The 27,677-nt window shown below is 38.9% G+C and overlaps 2 protein-coding genes across 2 annotated transcripts in view; one reads left to right on the top strand and one right to left on the bottom strand.

Moving 5' to 3' along the window:
* stan (Protocadherin-like wing polarity protein stan) overlaps window positions 1-27,677 on the bottom strand; it is a 501,606-nt gene that overhangs the window by 355,928 nt on the left and 118,001 nt on the right. The window lies entirely within an intron of this gene.
* The window catches only part of LOC145979783 (dual specificity protein phosphatase Mpk3-like), a 91,703-nt gene continuing 83,372 nt past the window's right edge, over window positions 19,347-27,677 (top strand). Inside the window, exon 1 of the mRNA XM_083112763.1 lies at window positions 19,347-20,004. Within this exon, the coding sequence (XP_082968889.1) occupies window positions 19,620-20,004 (385 nt within the window). The 5' untranslated portion in view covers window positions 19,347-19,619. The remainder of the gene's footprint in view (window positions 20,005-27,677) is intronic.

Below are 27,677 nucleotides of genomic sequence, written 5' to 3'. Positions count from 1 at the left end.
TGTAAGTAGTTGTATTTGTGGTGGGATAAACTCAAGAAAGTATGAACCCCCCCTCAAGCAGATTTGCTATACTTAAAACTATCTTAACATGAGCATATGAGCTTTTTGCTCAAGTGTGAAACCCCCGTATAATCCAAGATTTTTATGAAAAAGCCCTCATGGATTCCATGAGAAAGTATGACCCCCTCAGATTGATGAGGCTACACTTATAAAAGCTACTTCTGTGAGATTGTTATCCATAAATTTGTTAAAAATATGCCCCTCTTGTGGCCATACTTAAAACTAGGCTATCCATACACATACACATGCATACACCTACATACATATATACATATACACACACACACACACACACACACACACACACACACACACACACACACACACACACACACACACACACACACACACATACATATTTACTTCTGGTTTAAGTTCAATTGGGCACCAGCTTCAATTTGTTTATCTAATATTGAAACAATGTAATTCTTCTAGAATTGCTCCGTGACAACAGACCCATCTATGTGCAAATGCCTGAACTCGGTGAATACTTGGGAACAAGTCCATTTTTTTCATTATGTCAATATTTTTAACTTCTTTTGCCAGTAATAGGGAAATGGTAGCAAGCAATAAACAAAGTACTTTGGAGCTGAATATTCCTTTCTTAGACGTCGTATATTACTAAAATATCTTTAATTCACATATTTTCTCATACCGCCGTATCTTGTTCTATTAGGCCTCTTTGAGAACATTGCCTATTAGGACTCTTCAAGAACATTGCCTATTAGTAAAATAATAGGACAAGCATACGGCGGTATGGGGATATGTGAATTGTTGGTTTCTTCAATTCAGATAAAAGGATTGAATAGAAACTGGGATATTTTGCATTTGTTACATTCAGTTTCTTTGTTGTAATCTGTTCATATATAAAATTAAGCCCCTAGAAAGTATAAGATCAATACTTGAACAATATGTGTGCATGACGGCCCCAAAGCGGTGGGATCGATACTTTCCGCACGGTGCACAGTTCTATTTGCCCGCATTGAGTCTTATTAGAGCGAGCTCCGGCAGTTTTATTCTGATCGATTAGTTCCAGAGTTGTCCACCGCCGCGCCGGGAGGCAATGGCGCTGCGGTATGGATTGCATCGATTAGTTCCAGACAATTCCGCTCCCCTAAGCGTGGAGGCGCTGCGGTACGGATTGCATGTATGCTCAGCAGAAAAACGGGAGGTTCATTCAGAAGAAAGTACTTCGGCAAAAATGTTAGAGAATAGCTCATGTTTCTGAATGTACCCCTACAGTGTTTCTATTGGCTCTGTAAAACTATAAAAGCCAGGGTACAGTGCAGATTCTTCACCATTGCTGGATTGGAGACTTGAAGCATATAATTTGGCGGAATAACCCAAGTAATGTCATATATACATACACACATACAAAGCACAGTGCTGAACCCAACTGATCCAGCATAGAGATTAGATTTAAAACCCAAGAAATTGTATATAAATACCAAAGCCAAAAATATTAAGTGTATACACACATATATACATACACACACACAAAGTGCAGTGCTGAACCCCAACTGATATTTTTTATTCAGTATAAAGTTTTGAATTGAAACCCAGGAAATTGTATATAATAAACAACAACAAAAATGCCAAATCAAAAACATTGTAATCAATGCAATAAGAATATATCCAGCCCCAATTGGGCCAAGCATCAAAAAATTTGTAATCCAGACAAAAGCAGAACTCCCACAAAAATTTGCCCCAAATGCAATAGAAAATATAACATGCAATACTTCACATATATACATAAAAATACTTGCTCTGCACAGTCATCAACATTGCCCTCACAAGCACTGAAAAGAAGGCACGAAGTACCTGTTAATGCCAGAGCAGCAAAGCAGCCACGCCATGAACCTATCCGTAGCAGTTTTAATACCCAACTTAGGGATTATCAGTTTGTATCGGAGCCAAGATGTGGCATTGAGAATTTCTTGAACAGTATAAATTCTGATCTGCAGGCAATTCTTAATGCACAAAATGGCTCTTATAAGCTCTCCCTCAAATTGTTTGTACAATATAAGAAACCAAACGGCACAAAATTTACACAGCCCCACTTAACAGAAACTGTAGCTGTATATTCAAATTCAAATTCAGACAAAATAATAAGCAGGCTAATAGATCAATTAAACATCAAACACTCTGAATTTGCGGCAAAAGAGTCCGGATGGAGCCTATGCGGTTCATCACACAAGTTATATGTTAATATTTCTGAATTCAGCCCATTAAAAGGTTCTACATATCTGCCATTACCTGCTAATATTAAAAACAGAAGAGCCGTGGTTAATATAGAAAATACCGACCAGAAATGTTTTCTGTGGTGTATATTAGCTGCTTTGTTTCCAGTTTCAAGGAATCCTGAGAGAATAAATTATTACAAACAACATGAGCACGATTTTGATGATGTAATGGAGGGTTTAGAATATCCAATGTCAGTTCAGAATATTGATAAATTTGAAAAAAAGGCCAGGCACATCAATGGCAAACAATTATCTATTAATGTATTTATTTGTTCCACTGGCAATTGCCCGATAGCACCTCTCAGAATCAGTACACTTGATGATGAATCTGCAATTCCGATTGATCTGCTCTTAATTGAAGGGGATGGCTCATATCATTACACTCTGATACATAATCTTGAAGCTTTAGTGAGAACACAACTAGACAAATATAAAAAAATATTTAAGTTGTGCAGAAGATGCTTAACTGTATTTGATGGTAGAAAAATGGTGAATGGTGTTTGTGAAGAGAGTGCAGAAATTGCTAAAAACAAGTTAATTGAGCATCTGAAATACTGTGGGAACCATAAACCTGTTCATATGGTGATGCCCAATCCAAGTGAAAATTGCAAATTCAAAAAGTTTGAAGCCTTGTTGGAACACCCAGCATATATTGTCTGTGATTTCGAATCGAACCTCAAACCTATTGCATTCTGTAGCCCAGATCCAGAAGAATCTTCAAGTACACCATACCAGCTACATGAACCTTCCAGCTTTTGTTTTATGGTTATACGGGATGGTGTTGTTATTAAAGAATATTCATACAAGGGACCAAATGCCATCAAAGAATTTGCACATAGAATAGAAAATGTGTGCCGTGACATAGCATCTAATGTCTTATTAAAATCAAAACCCATGTTGCCTTTAACAGAGGAACAGATTGAGGATTTCAACAATGCAGAAAAATGCCCGGTATGTGATTCTGAATTTTCAGATACAAATATCAAGGTACATCACCATTCTCATACAGATGGTAAATTCTTAATGGCCCTGTGTAATAGCTGTAATATTCAGATCAAGAGACCAAGATTTATCCCCATATTTTGCCATGGAGCATCCAATTATGATTTTCATCATTTGATCAGGTACGAGGGGTTTGAGAAGCAGAATTTAAATATTTTAGCTGAAAATGATGAGAAATATATATCTATTAGCAAAATAATTAAAGTTGATGGTGTTCCTATTCACATAAGATTTCTTGATTCTTACAGATTTTTACCTGCTAGCCTGGCTACACTGGCCTCTCAATTATCTGATGATGACTTGAAAATCACACGTGCCTCGTTTCCAAATCAGGACCTGAAATTAATTAGGCGGAAGGGTGTATATCCATATGACTATGTTACAGATTTTTCTAAATTTGATGAGTGTTCCCTGCCACCACAAGAAGCATTTTACAGCAAAATCAGAGGATCTGGAATCACTGATGAAGATTATCACCATGCCAAATTGATGTGGAAGAGTTTAAAATGCAAGACATTTCGTGATTATCACATGGCTTATTTGAAACTTGATGTGACCATCTCAGCCGATGTAATACAGACATTCAGAAAATCTTCTATGCAAAATTATGGACTGGACCCAGTGTATTTTTTCAGTGCCCCGGGCCTAGCATGGTCTGCAATGTTTTTCAATACCAAAAAGCAATTGGATCTGATCCACGATCAAAATAAGTATCTGTTTATGGAGAAATGTATAAGAGGAGGGATGGTGCAATGTTCTCAGAGATATGCCAGAGCAAATAATAAATATATGCCTGATTATGATCCAGCACGGCCATCAAATTATATACTGTATGTAGATGCAAACAACCTCTATGGTCACGCCATGATGCAAAAACTGCCATATGCAGAGCTTGAGTGGGTTGAAGATTTCAATATTGAAGATCTTCAGAATTTTGATGACAGTGAATATGGCCTCTTCTTAGAGGTTGATCAGATATTTCCAGATCATTTGCACAACAAATTTTCTGATCTGTCCCCAATTCCCGAGGTTAAGTGCTCACCTGGCTCTAAACAGAAGAAGCTCATGATGACTCTGGAGCCGAAACAGGGATATGTCATATATTACAAAAACCTCCAGTTCCTGATGAAACATGGTGTCCAAGTGACCAAAGTTGGCAAAGTCTTAAGGTTCAGGCACTCAAGATGGTTGAAACCATATATTGATACAAACACGGAGCTTCGAACATCTGCAAAGAGCCAATTTGATAAGGGCTTGTTTAAATTGATGGTGAATTCAGTGTATGGCAAAACAATTGAAAATGTCAGAAAACATACCGATGTTAAAATAATTACTGACCCCAGCCGGAGCAAAAAATTGGTTGCAAAGCCCAACTTCAATTACAGAAGAATTTATGATGAGCACATGGCACTTTTCAACATGATGAAAACAAAGATTAAGTTTGATAAACCTATTTATGTAGGGGCTGTGATATTGGAATTGTCCAAATTACATATGTTAACATTATATTATGATGTGCTGAAACCTTTTTATGGTGATCGTGTAAAATTATTGTACATGGACACGGATAGTTTTATTCTTGATATTAAAACAGAAGATGTTTATCAAGATATGTCACAGCCTGAATTGTTTCAATACTTTGATACCAGTGAACATACAAGAATTCAACCCCACAACAAAAAGGTGCCTGGCAAGTTAAAAGATGAGACACTTGGTGATGTTATTGTGGAATTTGCTGGGTTAAGTGCCAAGATGTATAGTTTTAAAACATGTAGTGCTGTTGTCAAAAAGGCCAAGGGCATTGGCAGAGTTACTGTTGAAAAAGAGCTTGTATTTGAAGATTATAAAAATTGCCTCAAATCACAGAGTTCAATCAGAACATCAGAAAATAGAATTCAGAGTGAGAATCACTTGTTGACTTCAAATATTGTAACAAAAGTGGCCCTGGACCCACATGATGACAAGAGATGCATTTTATCATGTTGCATACATACTCTACCTTGGGGGCATTGTGATTTGAAAAGTGGCAAACAATGCCCAATTACAGAGCATGATTTGAAATAAATAAACATGCCTATGAACTTATTTGGGTTCAAAAAACAGGCTATTATGGACCTGCCCACACCACAACCCTCTTCTGATATGATATCTAAACTGAGTGGCTTGTTAATTATTCATCTGAACAGCATACTTACAGATAATGATGATGAAACAGGCAAAATATTATACATATTTAACAATAATTTAAATCATTACCAATTACCTGTAGGTGGGCAATTGCAATTTATTACAACCCCTGAGGGTGATGTCAAGATTTCAGTAGGGAGAAATATTTACAGAATTAAGCACTCAAACATGATTTCTGGCACTGTTTATACTGTTTCTGCTGGTGACTGCTTATATATTGAGGTCCCTGGATCCTATGACAAGCTTATACCCTTTTTTATAGAATTAAGAATCAGATACTCTATAATAAATAACCAGTAAAAGAAAATGCCTAATGATATATTTGGCCATACAAGACATGAAGATCACAGTGATGAGATTCTGATGCTTGATGTCAGAGTCAAGAAATTAAGAAGTGATTTACAAGCTTTACAGACCACACTCAATGCCAGTCTTCAACTAGAAATTACAAATTTGCAATCACAATGCATGGACCCTCTTCTTAAAATTGATTCTGAACTCAAATTGCTGCTTCAGAAATATACTGATCTGGCAACATTAGATAATTTTCAAAGTTTAGAAGAAGCTGTAGCAGCTCTTCAAGCCAAATTTAAGACCCAGGCCACCAACTCTGAGCAATTGAAACAGCAATTGGAAGAGCAGATAAATAATGTCCAGACACAGCTCCAAACAATTGTGAAAAGCATAAAATCACAAGAAGATTTTGATCTAGTGATTTCCACTCTAAAGGAACAGATTCAGTCACTCCAGATACCTAATCTGGACCCTCTGAACAATGCCATAGCCGAGGTTAAAGAAAAAATTGAGACACTTGAAAATTTTATGAACAACTTGCCATCTTCTGATGCTTTGAATGCAATAACTCGGAGTGTTGCCAACATTAAGCTGCAACTTGAAACATATGAAGATTTTGGAAAAATTCAAAGTTCCATAACCCATCTTGAGGGTACAATAGCAGCAGTGCAAAATGATTTGGCAAATGTACTAGAATCCCGATTGCCTGGAATTGTAGACTCACTTGTCAGTGTCCAGCAACAGATCACAAAGCTTGAAAACCTCAACACTGAATCTGAGCTATCTCATTTTCATCACTTGATCGATGATATCCAAACAAAACTTGAAATTTTACAACAATCCACACCCTCTCAGGCTGATATAGCCCTGCTCCAAAATGCTATGCAAAATGTGGCTGATGCTTCTGAATTAAACAATGTAAAATTGGCACTTGAATTTTTGCAGAATACAGTATCAAATCTTCCTACATCACAGGAACTTAAAAATATTAAGAGGGCAGTGAATCGCATATTGAAATCAGAAGATATCAAGAATATCCAGACAGAGATCAAACAACTCACTCAGACAGTGGCCACTCTTCCAACCAATCAACATATTAATGAACTGCATGCCCTGTTTGAGGATATCAGAAGACAGGTCCATGATCTCACTGCTCAAAATTCAAAATTGGCAGTTGTTGAAAATTTACAACAAATTGTAGCTAATATCAAGCAACAGCTAGGGACCATGGAATCCAATCAAGCAAATGCTTTGTCTGTTTTTGCCACCCAGCTTCAAGAGATTGTGCAACAATACAAGAAACTTGTTGTGGACATAAAAATCAAGCCAGGCCATGATGATGTTGTTAGGACCATCAATGAGCACCTTGAATCTGTAACAAGCAGATTGCTCACAGCAGAAAAAGAAATAACTGGCATAATCGAGAATCCAAAACATACAGTAATTCTTGAATTGTACAGCATCCCCAACAAAGAATATGATTCACCATTTACACCAGGTGGCAAAATATATATGCTGTCCCCTGCACAATTTTATTACCAATTTTTTGTTGGAGGCACACTTAGACCAATCAAGATCAAATATTGGCATCAGCCACAGGCACACCACTACCCTACCTTATCAATAACAAATGCTGACAACAAACCAAAAATCACCAGTGTAGAATTGGAGGATTTTACAGACCCCAATACATTAGAAACAGCCTATACTGAAGATGATGGCACTTTGGAATTTAAAATACAAATAGGGGACAAATTATATTTAGAAAATCCTGCAGTTTCAGCTGCTGAACACCCTATAGTTGCAATATTCTTGTTTTCATATTATGTCTAGACAAATTATTGTTGATGAATTACACAGACAAGCCCGACATAATTATAAGAGACTTCCAGTAGTCACAAAGGGCATAGATGATTTATGGCAGAGCGACTTGATTGAAATGGCAAGTGGGCAGTTGAAAAACTTAGACAAAATCAACAAGAGCTACAAGTATCTACTCACTGTGATAGACACATTTTCAAAATTTGCCTGGGCTGTGCCACTCAAATCCAAGACTGGAAAATGTGTTACAGAAGCCCTCAGGACAATCATCAATCATTCAGGAAGATCACCGCGCTATTTGCAAACAGATAATGGCAAAGAATTTTATAATTCAGTGTTCCAACAATTTATTAAAAGCCAGGCAATAAAACATTATTCGAGTTACAGTGATCTCAAGGCCTCAATTGTAGAGAGATTCAACAGAACCTTAAAAAATCTTATGTATAAACAATTTACCCTCCAAGGTAATTATAAATGGATTAATATTCTTCCCGAACTTCTACATAAATATAACAACTCGGTCCATTCCACAATCAACATGAAACCCTCTGAAGTAACTTCATCTGATGAGCAAAAATTGATCAGGACTGTTTATTATCCTAGATACCAGCCAACAACAAGAAGGGCCAAATACAGGGTGGGCGATCAAGTAAGAATCAGCAAATATAAGCACTTATTCAAGAGAGGCTTTACGAGAAACTGGAGCACCGAATTATTTACAGTGGTTCAAGTTAAACCCGGGACCCTTAACACATATATAATAAAAGATCACCGAGGAGAAATTCTCAAAGGCAGGTTCTATGAACAAGAGCTCAGCAAAACTAAACAGCCTGACACATATCTCATAGAACAAATCATCCGCAGAAAAGGCAACAAGTTATTTGTCAAATGGCTGGGTCATCCGGAAAACAGCTGGATCGATGCAGACAAAGTGATAATATGAGCACCTGGGATGTTATAAAAAGGCTGCCAGAACCTGAACAGCAGAATAAGAGAAATGGCAACTTGCTGCCTGATAATATTAGATGTCTTATTGTTGGGCCATCTGCTTGTGGTAAAACTACACTAATGATTGATAATTTTTTATTGGCACCCAACTGGTTAGACTGGAAAAACAGGCACTTGTATATCTTCTCTAAGAGCTTGGAACAATTAAAATATCAGCAGCTAATGAAGCTATATGATGGATTGGATATTGCCACTTTTGAACCAGATGTTAAGCCACTTCATGAATGTCTCGATAATTCTGTTGTTGTGTTTGATGACATTATACTGGATAATCAAAACAAGGTTAGAAATTTCTTTACACAGGGCCGGCACAAAAACATTGACTGCTTCTACCTGGCACAGACTTTTTCTAAAATTCCGAAGCAGCTGATCCGAGACAACAGCAATTTTATATGTGTGTTTCATCAAGATCATACCAACCTCAAACACATACACGATGAATATGTAGGTGGGGACTTGAGCTACAATGATTTTTCCAAGTTTTGCAGCAAGTGCTGGAATCAGGACAGTTATGGGTTTGTCACAATTGATATGACAAGAACACCTAATAGTGGCAAATACAGAAATAAAATTAACGATTTTCTAGACGTTGAAACATATATAAATAACCATGAAACGACCAGTCATTGATGATCTTAAGTTAAGAGATTATCTTGTAAAAAGATTTAAGGGATGGAAATCAGAGAACCGAGGAATTTATGAAAAACACAAACAAACAGAACAGCCTGTAATTGATGCTATTAATAATTTAGGTAAGAATATCAAAACTGTTACAGAGCAAAATCAAGATTTGATCACAGAGCTTGTACCTGTAGCTGCAAGGAACATATTAGATTATCCATTTACCCCACTTTCCAGCATTCATACACCTAGTCCTGTTGCTCCTCGAAGAATTGAAGCTACTCTGGATCCTATTGAATTAGGTCTTCTTGCACAAAAATATTTAACCACATCTAAAGACAACAAAGATGAGGTGTTTGGCTTATATGCTGACACAGAGCTTGATGGGAGCATCATACATAGAATCGGCAATTTCAGAGTAACTTTTATGGGAGATGATATAATTGTTTATTCAGAATCTCGTCTCGGAGAAAAAGGTGCTTTTGTTAAGTACCCCGGAACACCTGGGTTGTGGGAACTGATGACTAGGAAGAGACCTGGCAGCTATACAGATCAAGATTATGAACATTACAAAGAAATATTAATAAAATCAGATGCTCTGTACCAGAACAATGATCCCACACAAAAAAGAGTCAAGTCGAGCAGTGGGGCAAAATACAACAATTTAATCAAGCCCATATGGTCACAGATCAAGACTGGCAGTGGAATCAAACAATACAACACCCTGCCTAAAGAATTTGTGTGGGTTGATGATGTCAGGAAACTTGTAGATAGGTTATTGGTGATAGCTGGGGAGGAAAATGCAGGGAACCACAATTTTTACAATGAAAAGGTTGGAATTATGGACATGATAAGCACAAAATTGTCTAATTTTATAGTGAATGACACTAAGGGGATTGGATATCTTATAAAAATTATTAATACTCTACCCCCCAAATTTTGGAATGTCTCTGAGGGTCGGGGGTTGGTTAATGACATTATAAACAAGCTGCCATTTGAACTACATATTCCAGGCTATCAGTATTGTGGTCCAGGCACAAAATTGGATCATAGATTAAACAGAGGGGATCCTGGTGTTAATCCCCTAGATGCTGCTTGTAGAGACCATGACATAGCATACAACACACATACTGATCTTGACAAGAGACATGTTGCAGACAAGAAATTAGAAGAGGCTGCATTTGGTAGATTTGTAAGCAAAGATGCTTCTTTGAGTGAAAAAATAGCGGCATTGGGAACCACCATAGCTATGAGCACCAAACAAAAACTGGGGTGGGGGCTGTGAATATGTATATAATAAACCTACAATGAAGGCCAAGGGTGTTATGTATCAAATACCTTATGCAGGTCTCAAATCTCTTAAAACTATTGACAGTCTCTTGACCAAAAAGCAGCGGAAGAAAAAAAGCTCTTGTATTGCAAAAGGGCATGGTATGAAATTGTTGCTTAGTACCCCCCAATTAAAAAAATTACAACAATCCAGAAAAAAATCACATGTGGGGGGATTCATATTTACTATCCCTGCCATCTTAGCTGCTCTCGGGGCTGTTGGGAGCTTGGCCGGGGGATCAGCCGCCATAGCAAAAACGGTAATAGATGCCAAGAAGAATAGGGCAGAATTAGATGAGCAGAAGCGCCATAACCTGGCCATGGAGAAAAAAGGCAAAGGTCTTAAGAGAGCCATGAATAAGTTTAAAAAAAACAAGAGCCGCTTACAAACCAAGATATTGAAGCTTTAATCAAGCCATTGGGCATCAAACATTTTAGAGGTGTGTACATGTCTGATTCTTTGCCGGAACAACCACTCAACAAAGAGTGTGGCATTGTTAATTTGGATAAGTACAAAAATCAGGGCACTCACTGGATCTGTTATCTTAAATATTTAAAAGATGAGGCATTTGTGTTTGATTCATTTGGAGGTGTTCCACCTGAAAATTTAATAAAATATTTAAAATCACCTAATCTTTATTACAATAATGCCCGTGTTCAAAACTTCAAAGATGTTAATTGCGGACATTTGTGTTTATCTGTTCTCAGATACATGTCTCAAATAAATAAACCATCAATTGAAAATTTTCAAAAAGCCTTGTGGTATCTGAAACATCATGGGGGTATTCCATCTCACCAGCCAAAATTCAATATTGAAACTCAAATTGCATGATGACATAGTGTATCCCAAAACAATAGCTCTCAGAGCATTTTACGGCATGTACCTGATCCCTAATATTACGCACCACAACAATACAATTGCAGTAGGGGATCAAAAAATTGTCATCACTCCAGGGCAATATAATCTGTCCACTCTAAATGCTCAATTACCCAGAGGTGTAGTGTTAAGTCAAAATTCTGTCACTCACAGAGTAGAGATTGTATCTGCTACGGAGACAGTCCATCTGGGTACTATAGGAGAGCTGTTAGGCTTTGAGAACAACACAAAACTTGAAGCGGCCATCAAACACACTGCTATGAATATACCTAAATTCTTGGCCATAGAGACTCTGAATATTCACTGTAATGTGGCTGAGGGTATGATCACCAAATCAAATGGCATAGGCACTCACAAACAAACTGGCATCATTGCAACATTCAAACCTAATTCCGAATTCATGGAGCCCATCATCTACAATCCATCCCCAACATTATATTTTCCTGTGTGCCATAATAGAATAGATTATATTGAATTGATGGTCACTAATGAAAAAGAAGAATTAGTTGATTTTGCTGGAGCCACAACAACTGCTATCATAGAGATTAACATTTAAATAAAAATACATACAATGGAAAATATTGAGAGTTATGAGCTGCAATCATTCCCCCCAAACAGGAGGACATTTGCAAATTTAAATCAACCCAACACAGAAATCGAGGTTGATCTTGATGTAGGGGATGGCTTTATACACCCCCACAGAGCAGATCTATACATCAAATTTGATGTTGTAAAGCTCGATGGAACAGATTACCCGGCAAATTCAAATATAAGATTGGTAGACAATTTTGTACCCCATCTGTTCTCTGAAATTGAGATCAGAAAGCATGGCGTTGTTATAAACAGAGTGGATTATCCCGGCATTACCTCCACGGCTTTGGCCACTCTAAAATTATCCAAAACCGAAGCTTCATACTACAAAATCGGTGGATTTGAAGCTGGTGATAAAATATTATATAAAAATCACACAGTGCTGTTTCCCATGCGCCTGTTGCCAGGATTCTTCTCGGATTACAAAGAAATTATGTGGAAGGGTGGTTTAAGAATCACATTTAGAAGAGCTGCAAATGATAGCAATGCTTTGATGAGGTACAGTACATTAAATTCTACAGGGGAAGCTTTGCCTAATACCTTACCAGATGCAGGCAAATGCATTATTCAGACTATGGAGCTAAGAATCCCAGTTGTTGAATATGAGGCCAGTTACGCTCTTAAATACAAAGCTGATATAATAAAAAATCCACAGATTCCTCTGCAATTTTACACATATCAATGCGTACAGAAGCCCGCATCTGGCACATATTATGAATTTGATGCCACAAATTCATTCTCCAGCATACAATTTGACATGCCTGATTTTGTGGTGGTACTGTTTCAGACTGGGAGACACAATAATCAGGAAAAAAATTCGAGTAGATTTGATAGCTGCAACATCAAGAACATATATCTTAAAAATGGCAGAAATGAGGTATTTCCTAGAGAAAATTACAATTTAGACATGTCCAAGGATGATTTTCTTAAATTATATGAGGCATTTTCGGCTTTCAAAAGGGTCACTACAGGCAATACGGATATGTATTACACACCAGATGAATTCAAAACACGGAGACCCATGTTTGTCATCAATGCTTCAAAAAGAAAACAAGTTGTGGTGAATGACAGAACAAACATTAAAATTATCTGTGAATTTCACGAGGCTTTACCCGATGACACCATATGCAGTGTCATTCTCATAGGTGAAAAATCATATGTTTATGACGTAAGAAATGAGAGAGTCACGGAGCAATTCTAGAAGAATTACATTGTTTCAATATTAGATAAACAAATTGAAGCTGGTGCCCAATTGAACTTAAACCAGAAGTAAATATGTATGTGTGTGTGTGTGTGTGTGTGTGTGTGTGTGTGTGTGTGTGTGTGTGTGTGTGTGTGTATATGTATATATGTATGTAGGTGTATGCATGTGTATGTGTATGGATAGCCTAGTTTTAAGTATGGCCACAAGAGGGGCATATTTTTAACAAATTTATGGATAACAATCTCACAGAAGTAGCTTTTATAAGTGTAGCCTCATCAATCTGAGGGGGTCATACTTTCTCATGGAATCCATGAGGGCTTTTTCATAAAAATCTTGGATTATACGGGGGTTTCACACTTGAGCAAAAAGCTCATATGCTCATGTTAAGATAGTTTTAAGTATAGCAAATCTGCTTGAGGGGGGGTTCATACTTTCTTGAGTTTATCCCACCACAAATACAACTACTAATGTACTTTCTATGGTGTATTTTGTTTACTGTTTATGTGAATAATACGTAGGGAGCGGAAGTTGATGAAATGTCATCTTGCATTTTTTGCCAGTTTTCAGGTTTTAGGTCATTTTCCCCGTTATTAGGCATTTTCTCGTCATTTTTCGCAATATTCGGTGTATTGTTTCGTCATATTTTGTCACTTCTTTCATTTTGATAATATTCTTGAGTCTATTCACCAAGGTGAACATATATATCTCGCAGGATTGCAATTTACGAGCAAAAGAAATGCTGAACTGGTGACAGTCCTTGTTGTGTCGGGGGAAACCACCAGGTTGTTGAATTGGTGTTTTAAGTCCACTTTATGCACAGTAAGGCTAATCGGGACTGGACCTACAGTTTAAAGTGGGATCCGAACCATTATGTGGCTCCACCGGGTATCGAACCCGGGACCCCTTGATTACAAGACGGCGACGCTACCACTGCGCCATCGGGGAGGCTTTGAAACCACCAGGTGTCCGTCTGAAGCAAACTTGGAAATTAATGCATTTTACACCAATTCATTTAGTGTATACGACTTTTTCATTAAATTGTTTTAAATTTATTCTGTTGTTTCCATTGGAAATCCTCGTTGCATATTTTAATTGAATGTGCATGTGGAATTAGCTTTTAGTCTATATTAGTTAGCCCCCCGAGAATTTGACTCAAGAAATGTGTAGCCCCCCCCCCACTTATTTTAAGCTGGCGCCGTCACTGAAGACAGTGGATAGGATTCGTGCTGCTTTTCAAACGAGTCCCAGAAAATCGACAAACGAAGCACAAACTTAATGTGCCACAACCCACTGTATGGCGTATTCTAAGAAAGCGTCTATGCTTTAAACCATACAACTCATGCACACTGAAAAACGCAGATATGCCAAAACGCCAGACGTTCTGCATTGAAATGCAGACTGTTCGAAGAAGAGGATGGATTCGCTGACAGGTTAGTGTTTATTGATGAAGCGACATTTCATGTTAGCGGGAAAGTGAATCGCCATCACGTTAGGATCTGTGGTACAGAACACCCTTATACCATAGTGCAGCAGGAAAGAGTCTCACCAAAAGTGAATGTGTTTTGTGAAATAAGCAGACGGAAAGTGTATGGACTTCCTTTTTTTGCCGAAGCCACTGTTACTGGCCAGACCTACCTGGACATGTTAACGGAATGGCTCATGCCACAACTGGAGGAAGATATTCCGAATTCCAGCTTTCAACAGGATGGTGCTCCTCCCCACTTCCACAACCTTGTTCGTGCGTACCTCAATGCCACCAGACCAGTTCGTTGGATTGGCCGTACCGGGAATCAAGATTTGGCAATGTTGACCTGGCCTCCACGATCCCCAGATCTTAGTCCATGCAACTTATTTTTATGGGGGTTTGTGAAAGACACTGTTTACGTTCCTCCATTACCAGAGGACCTGGATAATTTAAAGCAGCGCATCTCTCATGCAGTGGAGCTGATAACCGAGGATATGTTGGAACGCGTCTGGCAAGAAATGGATTATCGTTTTGAAATCTGCCGTGTTACCCAGGGTGCTCATATCCAACATTTGTAATTGCCCAGGTAAATTTACAACCTTCCTTTCTTCTTTCCCACCAGAATTGCTTTTGTATCTCTTTTCACTTAAAAATAAATTAACTTTACTTTTGTACCATTCTTTTTGAATAACCCTGTATATAGTTCAATTACATAGGAAATAATGTACTCCCTCCCCACGCAGTTGCCTTGAAGTTTCAAATTACTCAATTTTCTTTAAGAGTATAATATCGTTTCATAACGACGATAATATTCCTCAACACTAAATTTATAGGCGAAACTATAATACTTTGGAGGCATGACGTCTGGAAAGGCAGGGGGGCAAGGAAGGCCACACACACGCCCATAAAAACAAATATCAACCTAATAGTATATATTTGACACGTATAATTTGATTTCAGTCGTACTTACGCTAATTATTATAATGGAGATGCAGGAAGTTGATAATTTCAAATTCAGGTAGTGCTTTTTTCCAGGGGCAACATTGTTATCGTTGAAATACGCCTGACAAATTCCTTTCTTGTCCCTCCGTGGAAAAAAAATCTGCGAATATCCATGATTAGGGGGGCCACTGCCCCCTCTTGACCCCCCCGTGCGCACGCCTATGGGGCCTTTTGCAATGGTTCTAAGGAGATATTTTAAGTGTCTCACCTTTTCACAATGTTGTGTACGAGTTGTGCGGGTCCCCTTACAACCTTGAACTTTTAACTTTCCTCAATGGGCTTTTTAAGTCTTTTTTTTAACTCTCAGGTAATGATTTTTAGATAGGAATTTCCCCGTATACAGTGATTGGTGCAAAATGGCCGTAAGTGCCGACACACACAAAATGTGCGACTCATTCAGTTTTGAACCTAACTTTTTCACTGTTGAAAATACAAAGCAAAGATTTTGAAGTCAAATTATCGATTTATCAATAACACCGGAAAGTTGAGGATAGCAAAATAAGAACATAAAAATACCCAAATGTTGATATCTTGAAGACTAAAATTGATAAACGCTGTAAGTGCCACAATAATTCAAACACCGTTTTCCACGTTAAACTGTGACATGCTTTCTAATGTAGTAAACGTGAAATGTGGCTGGTAGCCCTTTAAGTAGTTCAAAGGGCGTGTAAAGAGGTCACTAGTGTGCACGTTCTTACGGGCTGATGTGCGAGACGATGCGATTTCCCAACACTTTCGGTTTTGGCACTTACAACGTTTACCACTTTTAGTCCTCTATTCTTACCAGAGAACAGTTTCAGAAAATTGCTAACAATGTAGGCTATGTGTAATTTTTTTCCGTGCCATTTTTAATGCTATTGCTTTGTTGTTATTATTGTTGTTTTCCTGCTGTTACTGTTTCAGTATAAAATAGCCAATCAGTACTGTATCTGAAACTTTGGTAAAATAAATATTAAATAAATAAACATGAAAAAGCATGGGAGACAGGTCTTTGGATGCTTTGGAGGTACGAAATAACTCCAAGTTGTAGTTTTGTCAGAAAAGCATCTAATAGGCCTAATATCATTGCGTTGAATTCAAGTTTACTAAACAAAGATTTTGTTAGTGGGAAAATAAAATATTTCTGAAAATATAATGGAAGACGCATTAACAACATTGTCGTTCGAGAAATGAAAGTTACTGAAGGGAACGAAAAGTAATTGTTTTTACGATAATTTGTTAGTAACCAATGAAACTCCTCGTTCTAGTCTATGAGAGTGAAGAGTGTATAATGTATATCAGGAGCGTATATTCTAGGCTAGCTAGGATATCTGCGAAGCCTGAAGTCTAGAGAATAAAATGAAGGAGAAAAATCAATCAGAAATTGTAAATGTTATTATTCATATCAGCGAAATGATGATGCTCATTCTGGAGTTGGCAACCTGATTTCCTATGAGTTGGCAATCTTATTTCTTATGGGTTGGCAACCTGATTTCCTACGAGTTGGCAACCTGATTTCTTATGGGTTGGCAACCTGATTTCTTGTGGATTGGCAACCTGATTTCTTATGAGTTGGCAACCTGATTTCTTGTGGGTTGGCAACCTGATTTCCTACGAGTTGGCAACCTGATTTCCTACGAGTTGGCAACCTGATTTCTTATGAGTTGGCAACCTGATTTCCTATGAGTTGGCAACCTGACTTCTTGTGGGTTGGCAACATGATTTCCTACGAGTTGGCAACCTGATTTCTTATGGGTTGGCAACCTGATTTCTTGTGGATTGACAACCTGATTTCCTATGAGTTGGCAACCTGATTTCTTGTGGATTGGCAACCTGATTTCTTATGAGTTGGCAACCTGATTTCTTGTGGGTTGGCAACCTGATTTCTTGTGGATTGGCAACCTGATTTCTTATGAGTTGGCAACCTGATTTCTTGTGGGTTGGCAACCTGATTTCTTGTGGATTGGCAACCTGATTTCTTATGAGTTGGTAAATATATTTCTATTCATAGCCTAGGATCACGTGACATAGTGAGATAGCTCAGATCTTGGACTCAGTATACGCCACTGATGTATATGTTTTATATATTTATATATTTATGTAAATTATATTGTATATAGCAAAAGGTAATGCCTATTGTAATTGGAGCATTCGCTCTGTTATAGGCGACTGGTTAATAAATAAATAAATAAATAAATATGTTCAAAGAGTTGCATGATGTTAATCAGTACATATTTCATATTTGGTGTGCAATACATATACAAACCAAAGGTTTATTTCTTTCACAGAGATAAGTCTAAAGCTTGTTTTTATTTATAGCATGTCTAAAGTTATGAACACTTGTTCAGTGTAAAAATATGCGCATAGAAATATCAAAATAACAGATTTTTGAGATAATAAATAAAGCGAAAAGTTCTGTTCATGAATTGAGCAGGCATACATACGTGTAATCAGATAAAAATAAAAATTATTATTATTTATAGTTTCCCTCTTCCACGCAGTACACCCTGCTTTCTTGCAGACTAACGAGGCTCTGGCCTGTGTAATCCTCTGTGAGGCATGTTTGATTCTTGTTATTCAGCGTCGCTTTTCTGCCACTGTTGGCTAATCGCGAAGATGAGTATAAATGATAAGAAATTGATGAAAGAATACCAATGCCCTAGACTGGATTCAAATCTGTGACCTCTGCCGTTGTATCATGCTGTGCTTACCACTCAGCCACGGAGGTTGGCTCTGTGGGGTATGTGTTGTGTCCTGTGTCCACCTCTCATCAAATTTGTCTCATCACCATCCTTCACGATTAACCAAAAGTGGTAGAAAATTGAATTAAAATAAAAGCAATCAATAAATCAATCTTCATTGTATGTGTTTCCTGGCCACAAAAATTCGTTTTACATGCATGTATTACTACAATGAAGCCAGGGGCCCTATACTCTGTCTCCCGGCTTTGTCTGGAGCAAGGCCACGTATAGAGGCAGAAGGGGGATAACTGCAGTCGCTTCCCCCTCCACGCAATCACGTTCCCTCTTACATGTTCATTAGTGGAGCCGTCTCGCGTCACTACTTGCGCTGAGACTTGATTTCGTTCGCTTGCTCCAGATACTGGGACAGAATATGTAGGTTGGAAAACTGGATATGGATGTATCTTTGTTCCATTATCCATTTCATCAATGCATCCTTGTCGTCACGACGATTAGAGGGGTCGAAAAGCGATACGCAACAGAACAGCAAAAAAAAATCCTTATTGTTCGTGCCTTTCATGCTGAGGTGCTAATCGAGCTGGGCAGTGCCTGTAACAGGACATTTTGGGCATGTCAAGGGGTATTGCCCCCTCCGCCCCCAATAAGCTGCGAATGATTGCAGCTTACGATTGCAGTTCGTTACGAATTCAGCAAAATCAGTCAAGAGAACTGCTTTATTTATTCCTTTTCTTCCAGCTGCTGTAAAGACCGCGACGCCCACGAGTTCTTGACTATGCGTACAATATCCTCGTATTCCGCCGATTCTTGTCAATGAATTACGTCACTCGGGAGATCTCGTGCAATTGGCTGCTGCGCGTGCACGTGACCGATCCTGTAGCCCACAGGAAAATGGGTTTGTAATGAATGTACTCAGCCTGCGGACGCGTCCATGTCGCGGCGAAGCGGGGGGGAGAGAGGGTGAACGACTAATCTCAGAGTCAGGCTGTGTTGGTCCTTGGACGAGAACGGACGGAATGTTTAGAGTGGACGAGGAGTCGCTTTGTCCTGCTTTGTGTGTGAATTGTGCGGTCCCTCGTGTTATGGTGTGCGACGTGCTGTGCCGATGACGAAGGGTAAGCAATAGCTGAGAAGAGACTGCTGTTTTCCGACGCGGTGCGGTTCGGAGAGAACTTGACAAGACAAGACGTGCAGCGTGGTCGGCGTGTGAAGACTTGTTTTTGTTTTCGAACGCGATATGATAACCGAAGATGTTGACCGGATGGCCACGGAAGGGGAATTGTTCATGAATGCCGACTGGCTCTTGCAAGAGCTGCGTTCCGACGCTACGAGGCTTGTTATCCTAGACTGCAGAAGTTCCAACGAGTTTGTGGAATCGCACATCAGACATGCCGTGAATTTTAGCATCCCCAGTATTATGCTTAGGCGCTTGGCGGCCGGAAAGATTGACCTGCCGTCCACCATCAGGTGCAGAGAACTGAAGGACAAGATAATGAGTTCTTACAAAGAGAACTTGTTCGTTCTTTACGACGACACCGAACAAAACATCCCGCAGAGTGATACACTTCATGTTCTTACCAAGCGTCTGCAGCAAGATGGCTGCCAAGTCGTGTGTTTGGAAGGTAAGTTTAAGTTTGTTTTTCGCAGCTATTTCCCCCGTTTTTCTACAACTCCTGTACCATTCTTGTTACTAACATCCACTGAACTATTACTGCATTCCGTACATATTAATTCCGAGGCTACGCCGCACGTTTAAACACTAAACGCGAAATTAATACCTCGCGAAATTTATTTGCGGCTCTCACACCACCGATAAATGCATGATAAAAATTTGTCCTTGCCTGCACAAGCGTTGAGGTAATAGCATCTTCTTGAAACATTACCGCCGTTTTTAACTCCTAAGTGCCTATATCTGACAATACTGTCCCTATAATATAACCACATGCTAAAATACAGCGTCTTTCTTGACTAGAGTGGTACATATGATTCCCAAAACAATAATGGAGGACCGTACCATTTTTCGTGACAGGAGGGCGAGTATTTGTCACCGTACAACGAAAGCAGGAAAAATTATCGGTGTAATCTACGTTCATAAGTGAGAGAGAGGTTTCATTCTTGACAACAAGTGAATGGGTTGCTGTTTTGCGTTCAATGACATGCTCGTTGTAACGAGGTTTCTTGCATAAACATTTCCCAGCAGGAAACTATCAATGTTATTGTTGCAGCTATTGCGCGCGGATGGGAAGTTGTTGCGGTGTTTACATTTTTATGGAGGTCTTGGCGGAAATTACATGACTTGTGAACCTATATCGTTTTCACGCGTTATTAATTCGAGCCGTTACAAGTAAAAGTTATTAAGTTCAAACCTGTTCACAGCGCCAGTCACTTTTCGGCCTTATAATGTCATTGTTCAGTCTTTTTACTATTAGGAAACTCAGTTCATAGTTAATAATTAATAATTGCAACCGCGCTTTTCTTATTTGGAGTAATATATTACACATTACAAGGCGCTGTAACATTAGTCTAGTTTTTGGAATTCATCCTGGCGACGGAAATCGTTGATTGATTGATTTGTTTTATCGTCGTTCGTTTTTCTGCCAATTTTGGTTAATCGCGAAGACGCGCATGAATGGTGACAACATGAAATGGATGAAAATGAAATCACAAACCTACATGTACGGCACAATACGACTTCTACAGAGGATTATGCTGGCCGTGAATCCACACGCTGGAGCCTCGGTAATCTGCAAAATGCAATCCAGGATGTACTATGTGGGAGGGTGAGATTTGGTTGTCTTACACCCCGACGGAAATGGTATTGATCAAGTTTTCATGTTTTTGTCCTGGTGTTTAAAGACTATACATTGGTGACAACCACACACCCTTTATTACCCATGATATTATTAATTTACTATCGCCCCCTTCAAAAATATTTTTGCCAAATTCATTCATGAATTGCATAGCTCCGAACAAAACGTATTTCACAAACCGGATATGTATAATAGGTTATAATATAACCAGGGGCGCCAACTTTTGAAAAATGTGGGTACGCTCGAACGCTTGAGTTATAAGTTCACCAAAAAATCTCATAAATCCTCCATGTATCATAAGATATAAATGCACACCAAGAATGCATCGTTACTTATTTCTTTAAAATCTGTTATTCAGTGATTTCAATAAGCAGTCTATCACGAATCAGTAAAACAAATATATAATTAAATACAAATTATTCGGTGGGCTCAGGCCCCACGGGCCCATACACCACTTTGATTCGGTAAGTTTTGATTCAGAACCAACGCGCAAGATACACTTTAGCTGTAAAGGCTATTCCAATTCTATAGTTCCATATTCTTCCTGTAGATGACACTTCTTTAAGGAACAGATGACTATCTATCCAAATATTTAACCTTTGCTACATTTTTCTAGAAAATGTCAATTATTTAACATTCTCGATCTGTTTTACCTTTTCTAATAACCTGTAGAATGCTGGCGCGTTCAGTTTTTCTGTTCAAACACATATAAAACTGATCAGAAGTAAAACAAATTGCATTATGAGCCTCAAATGTCCTCTAAAACAACACTCCTCATTTTGGATGTGAAGGCACATGTATAGATGGTAATTTCACACATGTGTATTTATGTGAAAATGTTTCTCATGTTATGATGTGTATAACAATTCATATTTCTTTATACACTCCTGTTCACATAAAGTGGTACACTTTATAAGGTTAGATAGTTGAAATATGTGTCACTCGATCTGAACAGGAGTGTACAAGAACACAATGTGTAAATTTCGCTGAACAGGATCAAGGTAATTGTTGAAACATAGCACGATAATTTAGCTGTTGCGTTTTGGAATTTAAACTTTGTATTTTCTAACAATATACTACAGTGAGCTGGTGATAGGATCTTGGCAGTTTGTGTTCAGATTATACAAATGTTGATCTTTGACCTTGATCTTTGACAAGTGAAACACGACTGTGTGGAAGACTGTTTAGAAAATGTCGGATTTTACTTCCAGTTTGACAATTAACTGGACCTCATTGCAACTGCTCAGACATATGTATCAACAATAGCATCGTCCATCACTCAATATGGAGAAATGATCATAGATAAACCTATGCGGACCCTCCCCGAAAGAAATAGGAAGTTAATTATGAATTTAATAATGAAAATATACTTGTTTAGCATTTGTTGTATAATGGAGTGTTATTTATGTTCCCGCAAACTTGAATGACAGTACCAAAGAAGATTTATGCACACTAATGTACGTAATATTAATCCGGAATTTCGCTTTTCGACAACTGGATCTAACATTATTTTTTTGTTATTCAATAAATATTCAATTCGTTATCTTCTTGACGCTATATGCCAGGACAGTTGTTTTTGTACACATGTTAGTGCGAAAGCTAGATAATGAACACGTGATGTTGTATCGCTATTATTATACCGTTTTTTTACCCATTAATGTAATACTAATTCTGTAATAATAATAATAATAATACAATTAATTTACATACTATGAACAGACCTATAAATTATATTAACGTATTTATTTAAACATCCATATTACGGTAAAACTATAAAGCCTCGTTACCATATTAAAAGCACTTTACCCCTTGGGACGGGAAATGTTCGAAATTTCCCGAAGCTCTGAAAATCTCGAATTTCCAATACGTTCCAGACACTTTCAATGCAGAAAACAAGAAAATTAACAACTTTTTAAAATGACCATTCCGTATTTCCCGACTGCTCGGGATCCAGAAAAGTCGGGAAGTCATTTCCCTAAGTCGGGATCGGGACGGGATTTTTTTTCCCGATCCCGGTCCCGGCTTTTCGGGATCCCGCACACCCCTAGTTTATAATAAAATTGCCTTGGTCAGCACCTGTAGTGTATGTTATTATTATTATTATTATTATTATTAATAATAATAATAATTATTATTATTATTATTATTTGTGAGACACTCGGTTCAGACCTCCCCAAAATATATTTCTATCTACGTACCTGGTAAACACGTCATTTTTATTCATGTTAAGTGTTGTATATTATTCGGGGGCCGCAAGTTTAAATCACGATAGGAATGATTGGGAAGGCCCATCCTGTCCTCAGTCAAGCAGCATTTTATATTTTTAAATATTAGACAAACTTCCTCTGTTAAACCAAGTACTAACATTACATTCGTGTTAATGATATTCGTGCATGTTCTTTCATCGTCGCGGTTAACTTGCACGGCGTATAAATAAATAACGACCGGGCTTGCGCAGGTGTCGCCACCTTCGCTGCGTGAACTCGGAGGGGGGAGGGAGGCATCGTCTCGTGTTCCAAGTGTGGGAGTGACCTTCAGACGAATAGCCGGTCACACCCAGAAAAGGGAGAACGTTTTCGAGGTTTACAGTTGGGGACCTCTGACCCCCCACCCTCCCCCCTCTCGCTCCGAAAGGAAGAAGCGGATGTTGCAAGTACCCAGGTGATGCTATATACCTGGCCATGACGTAATTTCCGAAGCGGAGAAGAGCATGTTTTGAGGGTTGGCATTGAGGTGCTTATCCTTGTATTAATATATCATGCAGTTGGCCGAAGAGCGACAGAAGAACAGGGGCGGACAAGGAAGGGGCCTGAAGTTGTCGAAGGGATATGTTCTAGGAATGGCGAAATCCGGATAAAATTTTCTATCTGGATATCAGATATCCTAACATATGGATTATCCAGATATCCAATATTCGGATTATCCGAATGGCTGCATTTTCTGGACAGTTTTATCGTTTTGGATTGATTGATATAGTTTATTTTACTTCGCTCTTCTGCCACCATTGTCTAATCGTGAAGATGACGATGAATGGTAATAGGATGAAATTTATGAAAGGAAAGTCATATATACTTATGAACAGCAGGCGGCACATGCCCCACAGAGGATTATACTAGCTGTGAGTTCAGTCGCCAGACCCTCGTTACTCTGCAAAATTCTCTCCAGTGTGTGCTACGTGGTAGGAAGTGTAACCCCTTACGTCCGTCTCCCATCAAAGCTGGCCTCTCAGAAAGAGAGAGAGACAGAGAGAATTCTCCTCTCTCTCTCTCCCTCCTCTCTCCCGAGGGGAAAGATGAGAGAGAGAAAGTGAAAAGAGAGAGGGGAGGGAAAAAGGAAAGAAGAAAGACAAAAGAGATAAGAGGGGAAAAGGAAAGAAAGAAAGAGGAGTGAGGGAGGAGAGAGAGAGAGAGAGAGAGAGAGAGAGAGAGAGAGAGAGAATTATCTCTTTCTCAACCTTTCCTTCCTTCTTTCTTTCCAGTGGGGCCACCGGGGGGGGGGGTGGTTATGGATGTTAATTAATTTGTTTTATTTTACAGTAGACTCGCGATTATCCGAGCTAATTGGGACCGAGACTACCTCGGATACGGAGATAATGTACTAATAGGTCGTAAATGACGAAACAACACTTAAAACTGTATAGCAATTATTTATTACTAGCACAACATAAATGAGAAGATTACTTTTTCAAAAAGTCTTTCATAGTTTTTTTGGACACACCTTTTCCGTTTGCCACTCATACTACATTACTGGCTTCGAATAGGCCTATACACAGATTTAAACACCAGCGTAACAATCGGATACACCGACAATGTAACGTACACTTGACTCCAACTTACTACAAACAGGGGGTTGCGTTATGAAGCGCGATGTTTTCCAACCACTCCCTCGGTTAAACCGGAGCCTTGGTTAATCGCGAGTCTACTGTACTTCGCTTTTCTGCCACTTTTGGCTAAACGCGAAGGTGAGAGTGAGTGATGATATGAAATTAATGAAGGGACACGCAAAAAACACCCGTGCCGGGATTCGAACCATCGCGCTATGCCAACCACTCCGCCACGGGGGCCGGCTGAACGTCGATTCATTGCAGGCGTTTATGATCCAAGCCAATGAACACGAAATGTTCTTGAACAGGTGTTCTCTTCAGATAGGATTATTTTCGTCAAGTATCATAACAATGGCTCGATATGGCTAATAAGTGTTTCCTGTCATTCTGGAAATCTTGTGTTGATAAGATAACATCCATGGAAATCTCCCACGGAATTTAATAATCGAGGTGTTGTTCGAGCAGAGTTAAATACTCGAGGTTTCTGGCGCTTAAATTTCACGCCCTGCTTTTCTCTTCCGTGATTTTCGTCTTTGTTTTGACTTGTTTTGTGAGGCAAGCGTGATGTTTTTGTCCGGCCCACTCAGGTTTCAGCTTATCAACTGTTGACTCACACTTTTTGTCTTCCTCTCGTTTCTGCTGACGGGGGGTTTCGTCCAGATCGTATTTCGTGTGACATTGCACCGTGAGTCAGTGCGTTTAGTCATCGGTACATGGCGATGTTGCCCTCGTATTCGCACTTTATGTACAGTCACGGACACTGCTGGGCTCTAACAAACCCAATTACTTTCAATGAAATCATTACAACCCAGAAGTGTCCGTGACTGTACAATACGTCTGTGTTCCGCTTACGTTCCTGCATTGAGACATTTTTTTCCTGAACAGGGACAACTTAGCTTACCTGGGCCCTTTTTTATCACTAAAATTCGACACAATTTTGTTATCGAATCACTGATTCCTTTCTTGTTTACATAAGTTTAGTTATTTATCATTTACTACCTGATTGCCCGGTGTTGCCCGGGTATTTATTTATCCCAATCTTCTATTAGACAGGAATATAAAGAATTCTAACTATAGTGTAAAATGAACTTGGAGTTGAACGGCATTGGGAGTTTCACTATTCATCTTAGCGACCCCGAAAACTATGGATTCCACACTAATATCGGTCGTTTTCCATTATTTTTACATGTCACTCCCTTGCCACCCCCAACCCTAGGGGTGCCAGGGGTGTCTTGGAGTTAAACGGCATTGGGAGTGTCACTATTCATCTTAGCGACCCCGAAAACTATGGATTCCACACTAATATCGGTCGTTTTACATGTCACCCCCATTCCCACCCCCACCCAGGGGTGCCAGAGGTGTCTTGGAGTTGAACGGCATTGAGAGTGTCACTATTCATCTTAGCGACCCCAAAAACTATGGATTCCACACTAACATCGATCGTTTTCGATTATTTTTACATGTCACCCTCTTCCCACCCCCACCTCTAGGGGTGCCAGGGGTGTCTTACCCCCACAGTATTTCTTTCGAGATTGCAAGTGATACGTGTACCAAGTTTGGTTGAAATCGCTCCAGGCGTTCGAGAGTTATGCCGGAACACACACACACACACACATACATACACACATACATCTATTTTTATATGTTAGGGAAGATAGATAACAGTCACAAAAATGACCGTAAGTAATAAAAAATAATAACCAGAATGACATATATTTTATTCACTGAGTAAAAACATATTAAGTTTCAATCAATGCTTTTTTGTGTATATAGATGCAGTTGTATATTAATTATAACTAAAAGTACCATCTTTACTAACCCATTTTACACTTGTCACTCCACTGGCATGTGTTTTGAATAACACGCATCCAAAGGGGGTGCCTCATAGACCCAACAAGTGGGTTTTGCCTCCTATGTACGTTACATTTATGTTTTTATGAACAAAAGTAATACAGAAATACTAGTGAACATTGTAAGTTATTTTACGTTTTTTATAAAAATTTTCACTGTTGGAAAATCGAAAAACGAGATGTGGTGTGCCTTACAGCACTGACTACGACGCCAGGTGTCCCGGGTTCGAATCCCGGCCTTGGCATGGGTGGGTGTTGTTTGCGAGTGTCCGTTCATCAATTTCTTCAAATCAACAGTCACCCTCATCTTCGCGATTAGCCAAAAGTGTCAGAAAACCGAAAGAATAAAACAATGAAGACTGGAACTATTGTTTATATCGGGATCCAAATCGTCATGACCCTAGATCTCGGGACCACCTCGCTATCGGTGAATATTTCAAACGGATGAAGTTGTTATTGAAAAGGTTCCCTATTCGAATTCTGGTGAGGAGGGTGCACATTTCAGTGGTGCCATTGCAGGTCCTGTCATGATGTGCATAAAGTTTTCTTCGGTCAAAATCTTTTTACCTCACACACATTGCGAGGAAAGTCCTACAAGGTGTAGATCTCTTATGCGGTAAATCTTTGTTTCGAAATGACACGTGACCTTTTCGAGTCAACGTTCGAACATTTCCTGCAACTCGAATGCTCGCGTTGTCGACACACGTTGTTCTGTTCTCCGAATCGAAGAAGTCGAGTGAACTGAATCGGTCTCCGTTCTCTCAGCGTGGGCGTATATCTATCTAGCTGCACGTTACAATCAGCGATTTCGT

This window comes from Lepisma saccharinum, chromosome 26, assembly GCF_977018435.1.
Source record: "Lepisma saccharinum chromosome 26, izLepSacc3.1, whole genome shotgun sequence".
Taxonomy (NCBI): Eukaryota; Metazoa; Arthropoda; class Insecta; order Zygentoma; family Lepismatidae; genus Lepisma; species Lepisma saccharinum.
This window is presented reverse-complemented; position numbering and strand designations above follow the sequence as displayed.